We start from the raw sequence: 16094 nt of genomic DNA, 5'->3' as shown, positions 1-16094 counted from the left end.
TAACACTAGAAAATCACCAGCAGCACTACTGGATGCTCTCTGGGTTCCTGAGGAGACACATTAGCCCAGCTCCAGAGACCCAGCTTGTTATTGTCACGAGAGGCTGGAAAAGTAGTTTCAGTCTGTGCTACACTGCTCTAGTGACTGTTCTAGTGTATTTCAATTTCTGTAAAATCCACCCTCCCCAGAATTTTTAGTCTAATTTATTTTATCTAAAATCCCAAGAAGAACTTAATGTGTTTCCTAGTCATACTATTCCTGTTCATTCCAGTCATACTTACAATAGGACTCCAATTATTTTTCCTGATCTTAAAAGATCTCCATAACTTCTTTCCAATAACATCTCCTAGCTTGTTCCCCTCAAGTTATCTTTCCTCTCTAACATTTTGTACATCATCTATCTACTTATTTCTTGGACCTCTAAGTATCCTATGTAATTATAAATGATTTTCTCTATATAAATGACTCTAACAAAATAAGATATCTAAATAGAGATATATTAGATAAGAATATCTCTAACACCCGTTGCACTACTCTCTGTACCTAACTACATCTGTACTTAGTATCTAAGTATAAGTACCTAAGGACCTACTTAATCTGTACCTAAGTAAATCTGTTTGATGTCATTTATATATCATCTGCATACACTTTAATCTTAGCCTTTATTCATGTTATTTTCTTGTCTTATTTTCTACCTCAGTTCAAACTATATTTCCTTGAGGATATCAACTTATAATTAATCCCAGGCTACCAATAGCATAAATTTTTTAAAAAGTCAAACAAAATTCTGCATTTTTCTAAAACATAATATAAATAGTATTTCAAACTATGTAGTGACCAGGAGTACATGATTTACTCAGCATCTCCAGTTCTATCATCTTTATGTGTCTAGTGTATTTTGAGATTTCCATTCTCTGCACTTTTCAGCATTACCCTTCAGCATTTTGAGAGAACTGGATGAGCTTAGAAGTAGTGGTACTTGGCAGCATTTCAAAATGTTTTCCATATTCACAGATGATGCATTCCCAATTAGATCCCAATTACTGAGGATTGTGTTATTTACTTAGTAGCATCCTTTTTAGCTGTACACTATACATAGTACACTATGGCTTCCAACAAATGTTACTGACTTTAGAGGTAGTGAATAATTCTGAACCAGTATGAAAATAAAGAAAACCAAGTAAACCTAAAACTAAAGGAAAACTGTATCACTCTTTCAACATTTTCTGAAATCAGTAGGAGTCCCAAAATTAAAAAACAACAGTCTTGGAGTCAAGACAATTGGATTTGAATCATTGCTCTAATATTTACCAACTTTATGATTTCAATTTCTCTGAGCCTTAGTTTCTCACTTGTAAAATGAGATGTACGCGGAAGGTCTTTCCTGTGGAGAGCTTTTTCTTAACTTCAAAATACTCCAGAAATGTGAATGATGTGATAATTATTCAGTCAAGTCCATCAGATTTTCATTGACAACATTTTTACTTGTCAATGGTCTATTCTTTATCCTTAAATATTTATATGTCTTTTTACTGTTCTTTTATCCAAAAAGAACAAAAGCAGCTCTTTATAGCCTAGAGTTATTAAAAAAAATTCTTAAAAATAAATCCAAAGGAAATTCTAAAAAAAAAAAAAATGAGAATGTTAAAATGATTAAATTTCACCTGAGGCTTTTTTTTCCGATTCAAAATGGAGCAGTACACCATTTTGCTTCAGTCCTGGACCTGTTTGCTATTGTTTTTGCAGTCTAGAAATAATAGTTTCATGCCAAAGGAAAGCACTTAACACATTTTGTATCCCAGGGTATAACTAATTCCTCTAGGTGAGTTAGCAAAGAGATATGCTAATTTTTTAAGAAAAAAATTATCTTCTTTTTCAAATTTCAATTAAATTACAAGATTTTATTCTGTATGCTATCAAAGTATGAAAAACTTTTCATAACTCGAGTTATAAAAGAAAACAAGTAAAAATAACATTGTATTGTGAATAACATTCTCAAATGTCATTTTTATTTTTGTAATAAAATGTAAAACAGATTCCTTTTTTCTTACAGATTATCAATATCCTCCATTTCCCTTTAGATTTCTAATCATTTTTAGTAGTCAATAGCTACAATGAGAAAATATTTTTCATAAAAGGGCACTTCTGTTAAGCATCTGTACTCAATAACTGAAAACAATTCACAATTTGAATAAATTCAATCAAGGCCAATCTCTTTCTCCTGTTTACTGAGTGCTCATAAATACAGACTCATGGTCTAGATCATATAAGTAGGAGACATATATTGATGGAAAGACGGTCTTCTAATTCAATTTCACATTCTAGTCTAATCAATGGATATCTTTCGTCTATTTTGTTTTTTCGAATTTGGATAGTTTGGCTTAAGAATTTTATTGCATTCTAAGGTTTGATGAAATTAGTCTATTGTGACGCATGAATAAAAGCATTTGGAGAACTTTATCATCAATTCCATGATATTGGCAAACATGTTGGATAGGCATATGTCTTTCTATTTTGTAAGCTATATGTTTAATGTGACTAGTTTGTAGCATGTTATCAATGATAACAAAAATATTACCAAGAATATATTTATGACTATAAAAGTAGGCAGATTACTCTTGTAGACAGAATGAAAGACACTAAATGGACATCCCAAAAGTAACTCCAAAATATATATATTCTTTAAAATGGGAAGGCTTTCAAACTGTTGAGTGAATCCTCTTAAAGGTAGGAACCTGAACAAAGTTTGTAATCTGTATCACTAATCAAAACATGGCTTCCCAACATACCAAAAGGTATCTTTAAAGGTAAAAAGATTTTGTATTTGCAATAGTGATTTTAATTGTAAGATTGTTCACTTTTAATTTTTCACATTTTTGTTTTAATAATAACTTACAGGATCAGCAGGTCCACAGAATTCACGGAATGTCTTTGTAGTATTATTTTGTTGAATCTCTAATGCTACACAAGGACCAGAATACAGTTCTGTCACCATATCCTAAAAGAGAAAAGGGTCATTGTCAATTTCATAAATTACTTTTCTTCTATTGATGGCACCACCATTCTCCTAGATTTGAACATCTGCAATCAGGATGATTTAATGCCACTGTTCTTGGCTTTTCATAGTCTATCTTGGAAACTAATACTCCTAAAACACAGAACTAACAAATCTTTATTCAAAAAACTTCAGGAGAGCTCAATTATTACATGATAATACAGATATTTTGCATTTAAATCTTCATGGCCTAGCACCAGACTACTTTTCTAGACCTATTTCATATCAACACCCTTTGTGAATTCCACATTCTAGGTAAAGAAGCCTACTAGCTATTTTTGGAACCTAATGTACTATTTATCTATATCCCAAATACACCCTTATATGAGTGATACTGCAAGTCAGGAATGTTCCACCTATTGATTCTCAGAATCAAAGACATTTTGCAATTTATATTTGCTTCAATTTTTTAAATGAATTTTTGTTTGTTTTTCCACCATTTACATTTACCTATGTATATATGCTTTATCCCTACTTCAAGCCTACTTCAATATATACTTATTATAACAAACAAAAAATAAAAGAAATTAATCAACATATCAAAAAACACTGATGTTACATTTATACCACCATACATTCATGAATGTATACCACATTCATATCCTTCAATCTCTGCTAAAAATAATGAACATATCTTCCTACTTTTTTCTTTGGGGATAAGTCTGGTTATGATTTCTCAGCATTCAGTTTCAATTTTTTTTGTTGTTCAATGTTGTTGCTGGTGGTCCAGAGCATCCTTTCATATGATAGCTAAGTGTCTGCCATTCTTCTTTTGAAAATTTCACATCCTTTCACCATTTATCTACTGGAATTGCTTTTAACTTTATGTATCTGTTAGTTACCTGTATATCTTAGATATCAAAGACAACTGATACTAATATTTCTAGTTGACTGCTTCATTTCTTTACAGCATCAGTATTTTGCATGTAAAAACTTTTCAGTATACTCTAACCAAAATTATCCATTCTGTCTCTTATAATTGTCTTTATAGTTTGAATACAAATTTACCTAATACCAATGGCTGTTGATGGTATCTAAACTGAATCTCTTCTAAGTTTTTAGAATTTGATATTCAATTAATGAAGTCCATTTTAAGAGTGGATTTTTAAAAATATTTTGTAAGGTGGTGGTCTAACTCTAATTTTTGTCAGACTTTTTTCAAAATTTCCTAGCATTTCTTTTTAGTGAGAGAGTTCCTATCTAGGAACTTTATGTTTCAAGTTTAATAGAACATGATTTATTCAGTTTGACTCATTTCTGATTTAACATTGTTGAGTCTGTTCTACTAGTTTCCTTTAAATTTGTTTAAATCAGCACCAGTTTTGATGGTTACTATTTTAAAATATATTTTGAGATGTAGATATATTCTTCCATTTCAGGCCTACTATTTTCCATTATTTTTCTTAATATTCTAGATTTACTGTTACTTCAAATGAATATTGTTGTTATTTGGTCTATTTCTGTAAGGTATTCCCTTGGCAGTTTGGTTGATATAGACACAACACCAGTTATCATTCCAGTTAAGTTCTCTTTTAATTCAATTAGACTTTCTTTTCTATTACTATCACCTGAATTTTTGTTGTTGTTGTTGATGTTGAAATAGAGTAGGGATCAGCACAATAAAGTCTGTTGGCCAGATCTGTTTATTTCCTGTTTTTGCATGGTCCACAAGCCAAAAGTGCTTTTTACATTCATACAACTAGGCAGCTGGACAAAGTGGTTCATGGTCCATGGTTCATTAACTCCTAAAGTATTTAGAAATGCTGTTGATTTTTGTGATTTTATTTTATAATCTTTAACAAAGCTGGTTAATTGTCTCAATTATTTTCTTTGTTGATACCCTAGGATTTTCTAAGTAAACCATGATGTCATCTGCATATAGGAGTAATTTTATCTCTGCTTTCTCCATGATTATGCCTTTAATTTCTTTCTCCTGTTGCAATGATTAGTTGGCATTTCTAAAACCATGTTAAGTAGCAGCAAGAAAGGAAATATCCCTTCCTTATTGCTGGATTAGTTGGGTTCTCTTCTAGTATTTTTCTTTTGAGTAAAATGTTAATTTTTTATTTTAGATTATATTAAGCCTTCTATGGTTATGTTTTGTAGGGTTAAAATATAAATGATTATTATACTTTGTCAAAGATAGGTTTTTGTCCCCTATATCCACTTGTATAATCATGTGGTTTTAAAATAATTTTAACATAATTAGTTATATTAATTTTTCCTGATGGTTAATTGCCCTTGGAGGCATATTTAAAATTTAACTTAGTTTTAATGAATGATTTTTGGGGGGTAAATTATTGTAATATTTTATAGTTTTTATAATTTTTTAATCTATATATATTTATGGTATTAGAATAGTATTCTTTTTTTTTTTTAACTTTGTCCTTTCCTGGTTTAGATGTTAAAACTATGGCTCATAAAAGGAGTAAGGTGGGGTATTTTCCTTCTAAATTTTCAATAATCATTTGTGTAGTATAAATAGCATATATTCTTTAATCATTTGATAGAAGTCAGCAAGAAATTTGACCAAGTTTTTCTTCCCTTTGATAATTTAATTTAATTTTCTGAATTTAGATTCATTAAGATCTCTAGTGTTAAATTAAATTTAAATTCTAAGCTTTGCAGGAATTTGTGCATAGCAAATTCTGAGAATTATTTTTCTTTCCAATTGCTTGTGTTTCCCTAATTAATTTTTTAAATTTGATGTCACTCTCAAAGTTTATCAATCCTTTTAATCTTTTCAAAGAATCAGCTTTTAGTGTTAATTTAAATTTAATTATTTATTAAATAATTAATTAAATGAGGTATATCAATCAATAAGTTCAAACTTCATAAGGATTACCTTACTGAAGTAATTACCTGATCCTGAATTGCTACCATAAATTTCTTAATTTCTACTAATAATCTAGTGGCTCAGTAATTTGGCTGACATATCTTTACTGAAATATAATTGCTTCAGTTCATATAGATGTTCTTTGATTCCACTCATGTGTCTTAGCTATTTCATAGGCTTATGGCTAATCATTTTTGGTTAGAACTGACCAGTCAATGATACATACCTGTTGCCTCCCTTTATTATCATTTTGTGAAGTGTATTTTTTCCAAATGTCTTTATATAAATTTTTTAAACATATTTATCATGTTCTCTTAAAAAATCAATTCTCTTCCTCCTCTGTGACAAATCTTTCTAAAACTTGTCTTCAGGTTATAAGCTCTGCATTTCATTCATCATCTCTTAGGTTTTGTTTGCATACATCCTAAATCCATCATCATCCAATTTTCCCTGCTTTCCACATAGCTCAAGACTAGTACTGAGTAGGTGTTACTTTAAATGTGTTCTTTTTACCAAGCTTTGAGTATGTATACTAATTAGTCTCAACATATATAGCCTATGTAGTGGGCTTTTAAATGAAATATTAAACCTGATGTCATACATCATTATCATCATCATCATCATATTTCTTCTCATCTTTTTCAATGAAATTCAGATAGAAATAATCATTAGACAAGTCTCTATCATGCTTATTATTCTTTATATATACAGATTATGGTATAGGGTAAATAAAATTATTAGTTTTGTAGTTAGACAAAAAGTTAGGATGGGAGCTCATTGTCTCTAAGTTCCTGAAAGAACCCTCAATACAACTTCTGCAGCAACTGGACAAATGGGATTATCCATATATCATCTTGTTCCTATATGATTCTATTCTCCTCTATGTTTCCATATTTTGAAAGCTTCTTGTTCCATGTAACTTGGGTATTACTCATATTTGGTATGGCTTTTTGTTGTTGTTAAGAAACTGCTAAGTGTCGCAATGTATATAAGGTACTGGAGTCAGGAAGACCTGAATCCATTCAAATCTGACCTCAAACATGTCCTAACTGTATGATACTGAGCAAGTTGCTTAGTCTCAGTTGGCCTCTGAAGGAGAACATGGCAAACCACTTCAGTATCTTTGCCAAAATTTTTTGGACAAGGATTCATGGGGTCACAAAGAGTTGGACACAACCATTTCAGCTGGGTTTGATTTTTCAGAAATGAAGAAAATATGAGGGTTTTCTTAGTAGAGATACTGGAGTAGTTTCCCACTTCCTTCTCTCACTCTTTTTACAGATAAGGAAACTCAGGCAAACAGGGTTAGTTGATCTACCCAGGATCATATAGCTACTAAGTATCTGAGGTCATATTTGAACTCACAAAGATTAATTTTTCTAACTCCAGTCTGGCACTTGTACCACTTAACTACCCCAATTTTGTATGGTAAAAATATTGTTCTCAAGATTTCCCTGATCAATGTTATGTACAAGTGATTATGAGCAACAGTTCAACGTGTCATGATAGAATAATTCTAGTATAGTTTACACATTGAATTCTCAAGGATGTTTTAAAGACTATATTTCTAAGTATAGGAATTTTTTGTCTGTCAATGAAAAATAGTGAGCCACTAATATACAATTCTAGCCATCAGATCATACCGATAAGTTTTTCATTAGATGGTAAATTTTTACAGCCTTAAGGACAAATTTTAGAGATTCAGCTATTCCTTAAATAATCTACACTGATCATCGAGTCTTGGTGCCTTAAAGATAACCCTTCTGTAATTTCTTATGAGAATTAAGGAGTTCTAAAAGATCATTTTAAGCTCTTTCATTTTCCTAAATAAATCCATATGACTCAGCCATTTGTCCTAGAGAGTATTTTCCCCCTACTCTCTGCTGTTAGTCCTCTCCCAAGTTGTGTCCAAGAGTCAGCTACTTTCAGTTCCATTTGACAAATTTGATTCCACGGACCAACCAGGGTGTCTGCATCAAGGTGGCAGCTAAGTGACTAGGAAGAAAAGGATAGATAAGGGAGATATTGTGAAGATAGAAACAAAACTTGACAACATATTGGATATGTGGAGCAAGTGTAAGAGGAATGGAGAATGATACAAAGGTGATGAGTATGGAAATCTGGAAGGATGATGGAGTACTCGATAGGAAAGTTTGGGAAAGGACTGGAGCTTTGGAAAGAAGGATAATGAATTCTGTTTACAAGTAACCAAAAATTTTCCAGATCTTCCTTTTTTAAGAGATTTTTACTTGCTTCTCAATTCTTTATTTTTTAAATATCTGTAGTGAAGTGATTATTTTTAAATGATGTTGAATTATTTTATTCATTATACTATTTGTACTATCTTTGGCTCCTTAACCTTTTGGCTTTTTTTCTTTCTTTCTTTTTTTATCCTTGATAGCTGAACTAAAACAATAAAGAATTTCTGAAATTTTTTTTCTGTTCTGCATATTTCTTTTCAGTTGCTGTTAATTAGGGAATATATCAACGTCATTCAATTGGTTTTTTGTTTGTTTTGTTTTCACAATAACAATTTGTTATAGAACACCTTGATATGAAAAGTTCCTTGCAGTGGCAGCAGATACCACAGGTACTGGTATGTGTAAGTTTTGAAATGTGTTTAAACTTTTTGTCAAGTAAAATAGGAGATGATCTTCATTTAGGATAGTTATGAAAACTTTAACCTGTTTAAATCACTCTGTTAAGGTATAACTAAGCTTCTGGTTAGATTCATGCTATCACACTAAAAAGAGCTTTGCAAAATTCCCATCTAAGTATGCTCATCTCCTTTTCAAAATCATTTGAAACAGAATGAGAAATATTTTGGATATGACCAATGGATTTATTTTGCCTATGTATATTTGTTATAATGTTGTTTTGGGGTATTTTCCAATTAGGAGATGGGATTGGAGAAGGCAAAGAAAATCAATTTTTGTTCATCAAAAATAAAATTTAATAATAAAAAAATCAAAGTCATTTGCAACATCAGTGATGTTTTTTTCATTTAGTTTTTAGGGATAATTTCTGACATTTCAGTAAGAAAAGATTTTAGTGACAAGGTCTTCAACTTTTCTTTCTTCAGATTTTAGTAACTCCTCAATTGGAGGACCACTGAGCCCACCATTGTGGCATATAATATAAACTTTGGGATGGAGTTACTTTTTATGATATCCTTGTGCTGCTCAACAATACAGTATTGTGTAATTAGGAAATGAGCATGTTGTTGATATCTGCAACATGAAGTGTTTTCCTATAATGTCTGGACTAGCTTCCTGGAGGGCCTCAGGATCAGTCAGAGTCAGGATCAAAGGCCTTGGTCTTTAGGGGGAGAAATGAAGAGGCAAGCTGCCACTTGGCTTGCCAAAGATGTCTCCTGGATTCTGGATTCTGGAGTCACCAGCTTCTCTCCTCCTCTTCCTCTTGCTGCCAAGTGAAACTCACTTCTCTCCCTCAGCCCTCCAAGCCTTGCCTATGATTACCTCACTACCACCTATTCAGCAGGCACCAATTATGAGGAGAGCCACCATCTAAATATATGCTTATAGAGCCATTGTCTTATATCGAATAATTAGCCTTAAGTGCTCTCTTGTCCGATTCAGAGTTTCAGCCCTCTATATTTTCCCATAATGGATGAGATGTTTCCAGTTTTGTTACAACACAGTGTAGGTACATAAAGAAAGTATTCCAGTACTTCAGGTATGGCCATAGGTCTCTTGTTTCCACTGTCAATACCAGATGAACTGGAACATTTCCAATCATGGTTGAGTACTGGCATTCTGCCTGATTTATCTTGGCATATCTCACCTTGGGGGAGCATCTGAACACAAATAACTGCTTTTTTCTGCGTCAAAGGAATCATCTCAACAGTTCAGAATAGGGTCAGTCTGTGACTCTGCACCAAACATCCATATCTCTGAGTCTGAAGTGCAGTTACGCCAAAGTAGCTGAGTAGCCAACCTAATCACTACTATCCACTGAGCCCAAAATACAAGCATTTCAAAGTTCTTGCCAGGCCATCACAGCTACCATAGCAAGTTCAGAGCTCCCCTGCTCAGCTCAGACAATATCATTCCTTGAATTTTCATCTTCCTGTAAGAGTCCGTTGACCCTGAAGCTTAAATCTCCTCAGAAATACCTGCCTCTGATTGGACAAGGTGGATAGAGGATAGTGGAGAGCTCCTTCCAGATCCTTCATTCAAGGAGGGCATTACACACAACAGCCCATCTCATCATTACCCACCTAGCTGCATTCTTGGACTTTATCATGACCTTTAACCCAGAATTACCTAAATCCTCTCCCTTTTTTCATGCTCCTTTTCAGTTTCTCTTTATGTATTGTCTTCCCTATTAATCTGTGGGAACTTTGGAATCTATAAGGGTAGGATTGTGTTATCCATATTTTTTTGTATCTCCAGAATTTAGCACAGTTCCTGGCACACAGTACGAGTTAAAATGTTTTTTGAATGATAATGGGTTGGATTCTGAAGGGGATTTTATTATTATTATTTTGAAAGTACAATGAAATGCCCCTTAGATTATAGATGCACAAAATTTTCATCACATTTGTGTGTATTTATTATAAATATTTTACATTTTCTTCAATACTTACGCTAAATTCAGCTACTACTCCTTTATAAACTTCATAAAATTCTTCAACATTAACTTGATCCATATAGAACTAAAACATAAAATTAAGAATGACAACTTAATTAAAAATAAATAGCAAACTCAAAACTCTACCTTTATATAAGATGAAATATTTTTCCTTGAAATGTTATTTATATTAAAATCAAATTGAATCAAAATTCAGAAATAAAATAAATACTCTTTGGAAGTAATATCTGAGAGAAATGTATTAATAAAACCCCACTTAATGAAGAGCATTCATTTGCCAAATTAACAATAATGGTAAAAGCATAAATGAGTGAAGATACTGATTCATAAAATGGTTGAAAGAACATTATTTGAACCCCAAATCTTTCAAAGAGTCCCTAGCTATCCTAAACTTTCTCAGTCAGAGGAAGTGTGGTATAATAGAAAGAACAAGGCATTAAAAGTTAAATACCTAGGTTATATATCTATCTCTGCCATTGTCTCATTGGGTGGTCTGGGACAAAAGGCTTTAATCAAAACATGTACAAATTTTTTTTTTTAAAGAGGACTAAAAATCAACTCAGAAAAATAGAGAAAAATCAGGCAGTAGTTTGCCTGTCTTTGGTAGTTTAGCCAGGATATGGTAGTGCTTGAGGATAGGGTGTTGAATGATTGAATTGGGAACCAGCCTTCTCTGCTGGTAGTTCTTCAGGTCATTATCATACTAGAGTTCTCAGTTGAAATAGTTAAAATTACTTTATTCTATATAATTTTGGAGAGGTCTCAGAACTCAGGAGAATAAAAGAAAGTATCTAGTCCTCTTATCTTATTGATGTGATTTGGCTATGATAGGTTTTAGGAAGCAAACAGAAGATTTTATATTTGATCCTGAAAGTAGTAGCCACTGGAGATTATTGAAGAGGATGGGGACAGATTGACAGACAAGGTCAGACTTGCCTGAACTTTAGGAAAATCACTTTGGCAGTGAAATGGAAGATGGACTTCAGTGGGGAGACACCTGAGGCAGGGGGACTTAATAGAAAGATATTGCAGTAATCCAGGTATGGGATAATGGGAGTCTGCAACTAGGATGGTAGCTTGTGTGAATAGAGAGAAAGGGATATATATGAGAGATGCTTCAAAGATAGAAAAAAAAAAGACTTTGCAACAGATTGGGTACAAGAATTGAGCGATAGAGAGGGTTTTTACTAGTTATTGGCCCAGGTGACCGAAAAGATAGAAGTGTCCTCAATAGCAACAGAGAAGAGAGAGTCTGGGGGAGGGGATGGGGATATGATGAACTCAACTCTGTACATGCTCAGTCTAAGATGTCAACAGGATGTCCAATGAACATCTGGAGATGTGAGACTAAAGGTCAGGAAAACCATTAGCGCTGGATCAATAGTGCTTGAGAATCACCTGCACAGACATAAAAACTGAACCCCTGGGAGATAATGCAATCAATAAGTGAAAGAGTCCAAAGGACCAGGGATGAGGCTCCGGGGACACCCTGGTGAGCAGGGCAGCCCGGATGAAGATGAAACAAAGGATTAAGAAGGAGTAGCCACTCTGGCAGGAGGAGCGTCCCGAGGAGGAGAGGGCAACAGTCCACGTCACAGAGGCCAACAAGAGGCTGCTAATCTCCAATTTGGGGACTGAGACTGGAAGTCAGATTTTGGAGAGGCAGCCACCATAAGTGACTCTTAGCTATGAAGGGGGCGGTAGGATCATAGCAAGAGGAGATGGATGGACTGAAGGAGGACTTTTTAAAGCACAGATGTTTGTGGGCAGCAAGCAAAGAGTGAGGGAAAATGAGTGAGTGCAGATGACAGAGGGGGCTATCTGCCTGTGCTCGACAAGGGTCTGCCATGACAAGGAGATGGGCAGGGGATACACGCCACTGACCACGGCACATCCACAGCAGGCCGACAAACTAGATGAGTAAAGGGACTTCAGGACCACGTCTGAGGGCTTTCATGGGAGCCACAGACTCTGACCCCTTTCGCAAAGATACAGACATGAGCTAAATTCTCAGGGAAGACCCTGAGTAGGGGAAAAAAAACTCTGATGGTTCCTAGCAAGGGGCAAAAACTAAGCTGAGATTTCTGAGGATCCTCTTTGGATAGAATGTCTTTTTTTTTTTTTTTTTTTCCGAGTCACAGATAGCACTTGGTGCTGACAGTGAAAGGACATATGATAAAAGCATTTCTAGCTAAAACCCAATTTCCAGGTAAATGCAATTAGTTTTTAATGAAGTGAATCTGCTTGTCCGCAATAAGTCATCATTCCCCGAAAAATACCTACCATCTGCATAGCTGAAATTTCAAAGCCTGCATCTCGGATGGCAATTAGGATCTTTCCCAATAGCCCTGAAAATGTAAAACAAAACAGACACATAATTATAAAATTGTGAACTTAAGAATAAACTTTTTTCTACAGCAAAGCAAATAATTTGTACAATGCTTCTGAAAGCATATACTTTTGCAAGAGAAGTTTAGTCAATTCCCATTATGGGTCTTCATCAAAGCATTTATCAATTACCATGTACATAAACCTGAGCTTGTCAGTGTAGAGGACACAAAAGAAGTGTACAATGAGGTTTCTGCCTATCACCTAATTACAATTTGACTGTGTAGACAAAATATATACAAGAAAATTCAAAATAACAAAGCAATATGTTTCTTTTAAAATTAATTTTCTAATTTTCAAGCATATTTTTTCTCCATCTCCTTCCAATGAAATAAAAAAGAAAAAAACTACTATAACAAATTATAACAAATAGTCAAACAAACTCCCATATAGTCATGTCCAAAGATATGTGTCTAATTCTTTATCTTTAGTTTTATCACCTCTCTGTCAGGTGGTTGGTAGCATTATTTAGTCATAGCTCTTCTTCTAAGGTGAAATCAGATCATTATTAAATATTCTTTGGGCCTGGCTATTCAAATCAATATCAAAGTTACACATCTATACTAATGTTAAATCAACATCTTTCTTTTCTGTCCAAAAGCAAAAGATAAAGAGACTTTATTAAATATTAAAAGCCTAAGTAATGTTCATATAAATATATGGATATGGATATTTATATCCATATCCATATATTTATATATACAAGACATTCTATTAATTCTTCCAAAAATAAAGTGAGTAGTTTCTTATAACTTGTTCAATATAAATATATATTTGAATGTGTATGTCATACTGATGCCTTTTTTAAAAAAAGCATTCCATTCATTTCAGTATCCCATAAGTCAACAAATATTTATTAGAGCCTATCTGTACATAGGGCACTGCTCTAGATATCTGGGTTACAAAGAAAAATAACACTGTAATTTACTTTAAAAACCATAAAAAACAATTAATTGAAAGAGCAGTTTCCTCAAAGTTTTAGGACAAAATACTACACACAAGTTACCTGCATTCTTGTGTATTAACAATAAAATTAGTCAGGAAAGAATAGAAATACCACTCAAAATTAACCACAGAAGATATAAAACATTTGGAAGTCTATTAATCAAAACACACACAGGAACTATATGAACCCAATTACAAAACACAATTTGTATAAATAAAAATAAAACTAATAAGAAAAATATGAAGCAAATAAAGACTTTATAGATCTAGAAAAATAGTAATAAAATTCATCTGAATCTAGAATATCAAGGAAATCAATAAAAAATAACATAAAAAAAGGAGCTTAGCAGTACCAGAACTCAAACTATACTGTATCATCAAAATATATAGCTATTTCATCAAAACAATTTGTTACTAGCTAAGAACTGGAGTAATTGGTCAATAGAATAAGTTAGGTTCACAATTAACAAAAACAAATGAACACAGTATTTGATAAACCTGTTGGGACAAGAACTCATTATTTAACAAAAGACTGCTGGAAAATTTGGAAAACAGTACAGCAAAAATTAAGTATACATCAAGAACTAACAACATATGTCAAGATAAATTCCAAATGTATATTTGATTTAGACATAAAAGGTGACAATAAAAGCAAATTAGAGAAACAAAGAAATTACTTTTCAGATTTTTGGATGGGAAAGAGTATATAACCAAACAAGTAAGAGAAAGGATCACAGAAGAATTATATAAAATTTAAAAGATTCTACACAAACTAATACAATTAACACTAGAAAGAAATAATTAATGGACAAATTTCTTTGACAAAAGTTCTCATATTTAAGATATATAATTAACTGAAACAAATTTATGACTAAGATCCATTCCCCAATAGATAAATGGTCAAAGGATATGGATATGTAGTTTTAAATAGAAGAAATTCAAGCTCTCAACAATCATAAGAGGAAAAAATGCTCCAGACCACATATGATTAGAGAAATGAAAATTAAAATAAGAGGTTTATTCTCAAACACATCCAATTGGCAAAATGACAAAAAAGGAAAATGACAAATGTTAGAGGAGGTTCTGCAAGACAGGAAAATTAAGGCAGATTTGGTAGAATGATAAATTGGTCCAGCCATTCTGAGAAGAATTTGGAATTATGCCACCAAAGTTCTAAACTATGCAGTACCTTTTTGACACAATTTTAGCAGACTTATTACCCAAAGAAATCAAAGAAAAAGGAATCACATACAAAAAATATTTAAAATACTATTACAAAAAAAGTATTATAAATTTTTTTTGTATGTGATTCCTTTTTCTTTGATTTCTTTGGAAATCTTTGAAAATTGGGAAAGTAAAGGGGTATCTATTTATGATTATTATTAAGTCACTTTTCAGTTGTGTGCAATTCTCCTTGGCCCCATTTGGAATTTTTTTCACAGGGGTATTGATTAGAGTGGTCAGCTATTTCCTTCTCAACTCATTAGTAAATGGATAAAACACTGAATGTAATGAATGGAACCTTACTACTGAATATTATGGAATATCACATAATTAATTGGCACTTTCAAAGGAAACTGGGAAGACCATTATGAATAGATGCAGAATAAAACAAGCAGACATAAGAAAATAATGTATGCAATGACAATATTCTAAAGAAATCAGTAATCAGTTGACCAACCATGATTCCAGAAGACTGAGGATAAACATGCTATCCATCTCCTGCCAAAGAGGTATTGGATAAAAAAAAATGCAGAATGATACATACATTTGTGGATATGGCTAATGCATAAATTTATTTTGCTACACCAAGCATCTTTGTTTTGAGGGGTTTGCTTTTTTTTTTTATAATTGTTCAGTTTTTATATAATTGTTCAGTCAGTAGCAGGAATGAGAGAGAATAAATATTTACACAAGTAAAATATAAATGTATAGGGATAGAATTTGGAACTCAAAACTTTAAAAAATGTTTAAAATTGATATAATGTAACTGGAAAAAATAAAATATATTAAATTTAATTTTTAAAAATATATGTAAATACACAGTGGATTCAAAGTAATTTTTGAAGAAGAGGAAAGAACAGCAGATAGAAACCAGAAAATGTCTCTTAAAGGAGATGATGCTTTTTTCACCAGAAAAAAGGACTTAAAATGTCTCTCTGAACTGTCCAACCAATAGCTATCAAATTTTTAACTAGGAATATCACTTTTCTTTAATTTTTGACACATACATGTAACAACCCATAAATTTAAAAC

General features: G+C 32.5%; 1 protein-coding gene across 2 annotated transcripts in view; it reads right to left on the bottom strand.

The window, feature by feature from the left end:
• Positions 1-16094, bottom strand: part of NME7 (NME/NM23 family member 7) — a 154879-nt gene that overhangs the window by 71434 nt on the left and 67351 nt on the right. For both annotated transcript variants that reach the window (XM_051998999.1, XM_051999000.1), the window contains 3 exons: positions 12789-12853; positions 10501-10569; positions 2897-2998 (listed from right to left, as the gene is read on the bottom strand). In XM_051998999.1, the coding sequence (XP_051854959.1) occupies positions 2897-2998; positions 10501-10569; positions 12789-12853 (236 nt within the window). The remainder of the gene's footprint in view (positions 1-2896; positions 2999-10500; positions 10570-12788; positions 12854-16094) is intronic.

The sequence above is a fragment of the Antechinus flavipes genome, chromosome 4, assembly GCF_016432865.1.
Source record: "Antechinus flavipes isolate AdamAnt ecotype Samford, QLD, Australia chromosome 4, AdamAnt_v2, whole genome shotgun sequence".
NCBI lineage: Eukaryota > Metazoa > Chordata > Mammalia > Dasyuromorphia > Dasyuridae > Antechinus > Antechinus flavipes.
Note: the sequence above shows the minus strand (reverse complement) of the source record. Positions and strands in the feature narration are given on the sequence as shown.